The sequence below is a fragment of the Haplochromis burtoni genome, unplaced genomic scaffold (genome assembly GCF_018398535.1).
Source record: "Haplochromis burtoni strain Fernald_Lab_line unplaced genomic scaffold, NCSU_Asbu1 Contig_601, whole genome shotgun sequence".
In the NCBI taxonomy this organism is placed as follows: domain Eukaryota; kingdom Metazoa; phylum Chordata; class Actinopteri; order Cichliformes; family Cichlidae; genus Haplochromis; species Haplochromis burtoni.
Window position 1 is genome coordinate 53,337 of NW_024582962.1, and position 8,866 is coordinate 62,202.

General features: G+C 43.9%; 2 protein-coding genes across 4 annotated transcripts in view; both read left to right on the forward strand.

Annotated features, from left to right (window-relative positions):
* stard15 (StAR-related lipid transfer (START) domain containing 15) overlaps window positions 1-1,495 on the forward strand; it is a 21,154-nt gene extending 19,659 nt beyond the window's left edge. Inside the window, exons 5-6 of the mRNA XM_005948638.3 lie at window positions 156-208; window positions 507-1,495. Coding sequence (XP_005948700.1) covers window positions 156-208; window positions 507-722 — 269 coding nt within the window. The 3' untranslated portion in view covers window positions 723-1,495. The remainder of the gene's footprint in view (window positions 1-155; window positions 209-506) is intronic.
* Window positions 1,496-3,640: 2,145 nt separating this feature from the next.
* The window catches only part of arap3 (ArfGAP with RhoGAP domain, ankyrin repeat and PH domain 3), a 51,068-nt gene continuing 45,842 nt past the window's right edge, over window positions 3,641-8,866 (forward strand). Inside the window, exon 1 of one of the 3 annotated variants that reach the window (XM_042214689.1) lies at window positions 3,641-3,813. The gene's annotated coding sequence lies outside the window, so the exon portion shown is untranslated. Of the gene's footprint in view, window positions 3,814-6,854; window positions 7,005-8,866 lie in introns of those variants that run through there. The other 2 variants (XM_014329706.2, XM_005948639.3) reach the window with 2 other exon arrangements.

Consider the following 8,866-nt stretch of genomic DNA (forward strand, 5'->3'; position numbering starts at 1 on the left):
TGTGTGTGTGTGTGTGTGTGTGTGTGTGTGTGTGTGTGTGTGTGTGTGTGTGTGTGTGTGTTGTACAAATGTTCTCTCTGTAAACTCGATCTGTGCTTCATGTTTAAACTGAACTGACTTAGCCTGACCCTCGGCACCATTGTCTCTGTCTGCAGGTTCTTTACCAAAGTGGGTGGTGAACAGGGTGTCCCAGTTTGTAGCTCCAAAGGTAAACGACCTCTATTCCCATCAGGCTGTGTCTCTGTCCCATCAGGCTGTGTCTCTGTCCCGTCAGGCTGTGTCTCTGTCCCGTCAGGCTGTGTCTCTTTCCCGTCAGGCTGTGTCTCTGACCCATCTGAACGTGTCCTGAACGTGTCTCTGTCCCATCAGACTGTGTCTCTGTCCCATCAGCGTGAGCAGAGGTCAAACTGTGTCTCTGTCCCATCAGAACGTGTCTCTGACCCATTTGACTGTGTCTCTGTCCCATCTGAATGTGTCTCTGTCCCATCTCATTTTGGTCATCTTAGGCTATGAGGAAGATCTACAAGGCTTCTGTAAAGTACCCGGAGTGGAAGAGGAAACACAACCCGGGCCTGAAGCCATGGATGTTCCCAGAGCAGAACACGCTGCCGTGCATCAGCGTGTCGGAGCTGACGGTGCAGCGAGCTGACTCTCTGGAGAACATCGATGAGAGCTGCTTGAGCGAGGAGAAGACGCAGCAGAGTGACGACGAGGAGCCGTAAAGATGGCGGACTCTGTCTGGTTTACTGTTTGTTGGTTTGTTTGATCAGGTAAACTCATGCTGGACACCTTTCTGAATGCAGCTGCGCTCGCTTTGCTGGATCTCACAAACCTTTTCACAACTTTCTGAAAACCTTCTGTCAGCTCACAGTAATCGGACGGAATCTGTTTCATGGCAGCTACAAACATGAGATCACCCTCACAGCTGTTTCCAGGTGTTCCGAGATGGCCTCTGCTCACATTGAAGGTGGCTGGAGTTTCATCTAATCTTTCCTTGAATTGTATTTGTGTTGCAGTGAGACAAAGAGCGTGCAGCAGAAACTCGTCTGTGAATCTACTTCCTGCAGTCTGTTTAGAAGCTAATGACAATCAGTGTTAGCCTCCTAACAACATCCACTTCCTGGTCGGGTAGGGGTTTGGTTCAGGTGGGTGTGGATTTCTAAATATTTACCCCACTCATAGAGAGTTTCTAACAGAACAACTGTGCGATGTCTGTAAGAGTTGATCAGAAAGGTGAAAGCTCTGTTTTTATCATGTGGGTAAAAAAGTAACCAAACTATAACCACGGTTCTGAGAGGGTCGCTGTGTCCTGGTAGATGTTCAGAGTGTAAATAATAATAGTAATGATGTGTTGATTTTGTCGGGGCTCTGTGCTGAATATTTAAAGTCTGTAATCTGTGTGGGACAGAAGCCACATGAATGTTCTGCAGGTTCTCAGATTTGTTTTCCTGGATGTTTAACCTGAGCAATAAAACCACATTAAATCAGCTCTGCAGTGTGTGAGTCAGTGTGATCACATGATCTACGTCAACAGATGATGAGTGAACATGTTTCAGCTCACTGCAAGTCCATCTTTACAAATTTCTATGTTCTTACAATGGCAGCTGATGGAAAAGTTGCAACCAGCCTCTTTTTTTGTTTTTTTGTGTTTTTTTTTTCTAGTGTCGGGTCGCAGAGGCAGTTCCAGAAACCTCTGCTGATCCTGAGGCATTCCCACATAACATAAATTATCTCATCAGTTAGTTAGGTTTCTCCTCACAGAGGCCAGAAAACCTCTACAGGGCGTTGACCAGTAAGCGCCATCGATCCGTCATGGAGCTCCTCACCCATGTGAAAGGGGAAAATCCAGATATGACCGGGGGAAAGCACAACCACATTCTTTCAGTCACTTGTAAAAACTGACTAGAATGCCTCGAATGATCGACCAGTCAAGCGTGGCCCAGAGGAAAGGGTGCACTCTGGGCACCCTTTCCTCGTATTGTAAAACACATGTAAAAAACCTCGGTGTCTACATTGATGGTTCTTTTAAATTGAATAAGCAGGTGAGTGCAGTAGTTCAGTCCTGTTTTTTTTTCAGTTAAGACAGCTAGCCAAGGTAAAGCCATACCTTCCGGCTAACGTCTTTGAGCGTGTTATTCACCTTTTTCTTACTTGCAGATTAGACTACTGCAATTCATTGTATTATGGTCTAGATCAGGCCTCCATTCATCGTCTTCGGATGGTTCAAAATGCAGCTGGTCGCCTGCTAACTGGTACCAAACGGAGAGAGCATATAACCCCAGTTTTAGCTTCTTTACACTGGCTTCCTATCTCCTACAGGATCCAATTTAAACTTCTACTTTTTGTTTTTAAGTCACTTAATGCCCGAGCCCCTCCTTACCTGTCTGAGCTCCTCTCTGCCTATGCTCCAGGAAAAACCATGAGGTCTAGCTCAAAACTAATGCTGTCCATCCCACGGACTGACCTCAAATCCCGTGGTGATAGATCCTTCTCTGTGGCAGGTCCCAGACTTTGGAATAGTCTCCCCTTAAATATTAGATCTGCACAAACACTTGAGCAATTTAAATCATTACTAAAGACACATTTCTATGCCCTGGCTTTTAACACACTATGACCCAAGCATTTTGGTCTTATTTGAATTAGTTTAGTTATTGTTTTAATTCTTTTACTGTCCTATTATTGTTTTTTTGTTTTTTTACTGTTATTATTGTATTATATTGTTGCTTTTTAATACCATTTTTATATTGTTAAGCACTTTGTGCAGCATCAGCTGTTTGAAATGTGCTATATAAATAAATTTGACCTTGACCTTCATCCTGGCTCTCCTCAACACGACACCCTGAGCCACCAGCACACCTCTCACCTTTCTGCCTGATTCAAGCTTTCTTTGTCTCAGTGCTCTTTCAAATCATGCTATTGTTGGTTTTTGTTATCACAGCAACAAAAATAATAATAATAATAATAATGGATTGCATTTATATAGTGCTTTTCGAGACCTTCAAAGTGCTTTACAATTCCACTATTCATTCACTCTCACATTCACACACTGGTGGAGGCAGCTACAGGTGTAGCCACAGCTGGGGCAGACTGACAGAAGCGAGGCTGCCATAACGCACCATCGGCCCCTCTGGCCAACACCAGTAGGCGGTAGGTGAAGTGTCTTGCCCAAGGACACAACGACTGTCCAAGCCGGGGCTCGAACCAGCAACCGGTGCCTACATCCTGGAATATACTATAAATGTAAAGAAAATAATCTGATCCCTGTGTTTATTCCATTAATTAAAGATTTGAAGACGAGGACAACAACAAGCTGCCTCTTTCTGTCTGTGTCAGACCTCATGTTTGGGTTTTTGCTAGTGAGTCTGCAGGAAGCTGAAAGTGTCCGCTTACCTCCGATCATCCAGAAAACCAAAGATTGTGTTCAGAGCAGGAAACACCAAGTCTGAACCTCACACTTCCCTTCGGTAATCTGAGCACAGATGGAAGAAACCGTGTCAGTTTTCTTCTGTCTGCGTGAGGCTGCAGCGCCCCCGAGTGGACTCAGTCTGAGCTGCAGAGTGTGTGCCCAAATCTCTGGCCCAGCTGCTTCCCATTAAGGTGTGTGAGTGAGGCACAGACACAAATCCACAGACAGTCACTGCCTGAGGCGTCTCTGCAGCTCGTCTTTGGTGCAAACAGGTGGAATGAAGCTGGACAGCTCCTCTGATGAGAAGGACTGAAGCTCTTCATCCTCCTTCTGTCTAGGCTCAACTCCCACACTTCATCCAGGTGACCCCAGAGTGACACACCTCTTTCCTGCCGTCACATTTACAGGTACGTTATGAAGACTCAGCTCACCTGGAACCCTGCTCAGGTGAAGCAGTGCCTCCACCTGAACAACTTCCTGTTCAGAATCAGTGTGTTTAAATCCTTTTATGGGGTGTAGAACACAGAACACACTAGGAGACAGGTGAGACGACCTGAGGCTGATCACGGTGGGGATTTTAAAAATATCACAGTTAAAGTTACTGCAGGAGGTGGCACATGTTCAGCTTACAGCGGTACAGTACTGATTCAGCGGTGACCTTCGACCTTTGTGATCTGAATCAGTCCGTCATCCTCTCTCTAGCAGATCAGTCCAAATGTTTTACTGTGCAAATCCATTCTTAAAGTGCAATGCTAAATAAAGTGCTTGAAAATGTGCTTTTAATAAAGTGAAAGGTGTGCTCTGAAGTGCTATACAGATAATATAAATAAATGTAGTAAGGGAGTCCTCTTCCTTACACTGTGTCTGTGCGTGTATGTGTGGTCTCCTGCTGTCAGAGGGCGTGTGCAGCCCGGTGACCTCCTGTGTGGTTTTGTTTGAGTGCTGCTGAGCACGCTCTTCCTGCCTTGATGAGGAAAGCTTCATGAGGACTGCATCCTCCTTTAGAGGCAGAAAAATGCAGCTGGGCTCCGGATCCTCTCAGCGCTTTATTGTCTCAGGCACTTCCTGTTTCCTGTCTGCTCTGCTCAGATTGTTGTTTGGGCAGCAAGGAGGAAACTCCACCGCTGTCCAGCTCCTTAGTGCTGAGAGGACAGGACACAGTGTCCACGAGGACCTCTGAGTGCCCACGGGACAACTCCCTCATGTTGTGAAGTGACTGACTTACCTGCAGACGAGTGTACATGAAGCCATGAAACCCACAGAGCAACCGTGAAACCTAATTAATGCAAGTGGTTTATTTACCTGCTCATCTCACGTTTTACAGTTAAATAGCAGAAAGGCTGTTGAGCGACTGAAGCCCGAGGCCAGCATGAAGGGGTCACCTGTGATAAAACTCCAGATTAACTTCATTTTACAGCTTTAACATCTTCTTTATATTTTAGGAGCTTTTTCTTAAATCACAAATGCATAAAGATGATATCACAGTTTTCTTTTACATTATGGAAGCACGAACATGTTAATTCTGTATGATCAGAAGTGGAATGAACTGAGCATGTGCAGTTTAATCATTTTCCTGATGATCATAAATCAAAGCTGCGCTGGAGAGAACTGAGAGTTGACCTTCTTGCAATACATAGCTATATGAATATGTGCATTGTTCCTGACTACTTTTGTTGTCTTTTTTATATGTATTAGTGAACATTTAAACGATTTTTAAGAAATAAAGAAATTAATAATAAGAAACAATCAGAATCTGCAGGGGGTTAGGTCTCCCTGTGTTTAGACATTATTATTGGGCAGCAAATTCAAGAGCTCTATTGCACTGGCAGTGGGGTTCGCCTATTGATTATTGTCATGACAAGCTTCCGATCTGGCTCCAGGTAGAGGCAGTACAGTACAGAACAGTATCTGAAGCCTCATTACCAGTCTTATTGTTTTCTAACACGGGTTCTTTTAACAATTCGCTCAGTCGTAATTTTGTTGTTAAACACTCCTTAAAGATATTAAGTCAAATTAGGAAATCTCTCAAACTACCTGATTTTTCAGTAGGAATGCGAATAATACATAACTACTTAAACCAGGTAAAATGGATAGGGTGTTTTTAGAATGGGGGGAAAAGTCCTGTATATAAGTCCTCAAATACATTGAGGACTTATATACAGATGACAAATTTATGTCCTTCCTTCAACTTCAAGAAAAGTTTCAATTACCTCAATCACATTTTTTTTCGTTATCTTCAAATAAGGAATTTTGTTCAACAAAACTTTTCAGACTTTCCACTGAAGCCACGAAGTTAAACTTAATTTGATATAATTCGGAAAGCAGATTTTAAACATTTGATATCTCAGTTTGTTAAGTGCTTTACAATCCCAGTTGATTCCGACCGAATTAAGAAAACATGGGCTGAAGACCTCGGGGTCCCTCTGTCTGAAGACCAATGGTCAAATTGTTTGTCCAATATTCAGAAAGGCTCAATAAATGCCAGATATAAACTAATCCAGTTTAAAGTCATTCATAGACTACACTTTTCTAAACTTAAACTTAACCGGATCTATAATTCTGTATCCCCCTTATGTGACAGATGTAAAGTCGGTGAAGGTTCCCTTGCACATTTATTTTGGCATTGCCCGGTTTTGAATGCTTTTTGGAGCCGGATTTTTATGTGGTTTTCAAACCAATTTAGGAAAAAAGTACCACGTGATGGTACATTGGCTATACTTGGATCATTTGCATCAGTCGAATCTTTTCCCTTTTGACAAAAACAGATAATTACAATGATACCCATTGTAATTATCTCTTATGCTGGCTACAAAGAAACTTATTCTTTTACAGTGGCGGTCTTCTTCGGCCCCGTGTTTTAACAGGTAGCTTAATGAGATGGTGTCTGTGGCCAGGGTGGAGCACATAAGATTTGATAGAGAGGGGAAACTGGCGAGTTTTTGTATGATTTTGTAACCATTTCTAGAATTCTTAAAAAAATAACTGATCATAATTCATGCCTCACACTCCGCGTGAATTATTTTATTTTTTATTTTTTATTTATTTTTTTTTTCTTCCTCTTCTTTTTCTTCTTTTTTCCTTTCTTTTTTTCCCCTTTCATGCTTATAAGTTCACAAATGTTAAAAACAGTAATTGTTCTTGGTTGATTTTGTATAAGCATGTTATGTTTAATTTAAATGCAAAAATAAAATTTAACAAAAAAAAGAAACAATCAGAATAATAATGATAATAATAATAACAGGTTTAACAGAGCAGGTGAGAACAGCTGTACTTTGCTCAGGTTTTTAATGCAAACGTCTTAAAGCACGTTTAAAAAGAACGAAGAAATGAACATGAACCTTTACCTATGATCTGGAGAACTTACGATCAATGCCAGCAAGTGGATCTGGAGACACAGTCTGACCGGAAGCTGTACTTCCTTGGGACTTTTATTGTGAAAGTGAGCAGAGGTTGTGCCCGCAGTGGTCGCGTGTAGCTTACCGTAGCTGCTCAGAGTTTCTCCTCCCGGCGCACTGAGAGCCGTGCGCACTACTTACCGGACTGAACCGAGCACAGAGACCGGAACACGGAGCAGGAGGCAGGCAGAACCGGGTCGCAGGTAAGGCGCTCCCAGTCCTTCAGACTTTACTTAAACAGTCTCTCAGAGTCCCGCAGGAAGCGGCTCCTCCTGCCGCGGAGCCGCGCACAGTCCGCGGGTCCGACCCCGCCACAGGTTCGAGTCTCTGAGGGTCTGGATTCACACAAGGGGTCTGAGGGGATCCAGACTGGAGTCAGAGTAAATTAGTGTGAGGGACAGCAGGACTTCTCTTATGTTATTGTATTTTTACACACCTCTGTTGCTGTGAAGCTCGCACACAAGAATTTCACTTGCCTTACCAGCGTACCTGAACATGTGATGTGACAATAAAAGTGATTTGATTTGACTCGAGCTTCTGATGTTAGTGGATCTCTGAGGTTTTGAAGGTCTAGGTTTGCTATCCTGGTCCTGGTTTTATGGTCCTGGCTCTGGTCCTGGCTCTGGTTTCAGGGTCCTGGTTCTGGTTTTAAGGTGATGCTGGTGTATTTGGTGCATGATCTGGTTTCAGGGTTCTAGTTCTGGTTTTAGGGTGTGTGCTGGGTTGTTGGAGCCCGTCTCTGCCTTCACTGGCTGCAGGACAACATCGTGATTGCTGACATCATGATCACAGCTGATCTTGTCCTCTGAGCAACTTCATCATGACATCATCAGCTGGTCATTCATCAGTTCCTTTTCCTGTTTTTTGATTTCAGTTGATCAGCTGATAATCAATGAAAGGATTGATTTCTACAGCCGAGTGTTTGAGGTGTTACACACACACAGAGCAGCACCGTATGTGTGTGTTTGTGTTGAGAAGAACAGAACAGGAAGGGAAAACTCCCTGTGATGTAACATCCTGTTTATCAACGTGTCATGGCCTCTGATTGGATGTTTTTGTGTTTTATTGTCCGGTTATTGCCCAGCATGTCTCTGCTTCGTAATTCTGTGTGTGAATATTTGTAAAATCATCACCCTGTGGGATTATATCTGACCTCTGACCTCAGCCTGGACCGTTATCTTTGGCTCTGTGCTGATTCGTACCTCAGGTCTCTGATCAGAGTGAAGCGTCTCCTCGTTCGTCTCACTGTTTCAGGGCCCTGAGACGGGTTCAGGGGCAGAATGATGCTGAACGTGACACACAACAGGGTCAGAGGTCGGTGGAGCCCAGTTCCCCCGACAGCCATCAGTGTCAGAGAATAATCTTTGTTTTCCACAGAGGAAAGCAGGTTTCCTGATTTTAGAGCCATCTGTGAATGTCCCACCTGGTGCCCACAGGTAGTCATGTGCGTTCCTTGGGCTTTAATAGTTACCTGCAGCCTCACACGATGTACACCACAAACTTTAACTGTTAATCCAGTCCAGTCAGTGATGATGCTCCAGGTCAGAGTTCAGGTTCACATCAGCCTGTCTGTAAAACACACCTGAATAAATCCTGTGCTCCACCTGAACACGCCGCTCTGCCCTGAGAACATGTTGCTCCGCCGGTTGGTCTGAAGGGCTGCTCCTGGTTGAGTTCTTAAAGTCAGACATCTGTCTTCATAGACTCGCTCACTGAGTTCTGCTGTGATCCTGCACGTTTGGGATCTCCTGCATGTGGAGTTTGTGGTTAAATGGGGATTTCAGGTTTGGCTCAGTTTTGCCTTTCTATGATCATGTGATGTATTTATCCTGAGAAGCTCGAACTGTGAAACTCCTGTTTATCTGATCACCTCCTGATGGCTCGCTTTGATTTCCAGGGAAGCTGTAAAATAGTTTTTTAGTGTAAGAGAAGCGTGTGTTTCTGCACACACTCAGTAAAACAGGAGGTCGCTCTGTGTGCAGAGGGCTTTTTAAACCTCAGCAGGTAGGGCTGCTCGATTATGGCAAAAATGATAATCACGATTATTTTCACTGAAATTGAGATC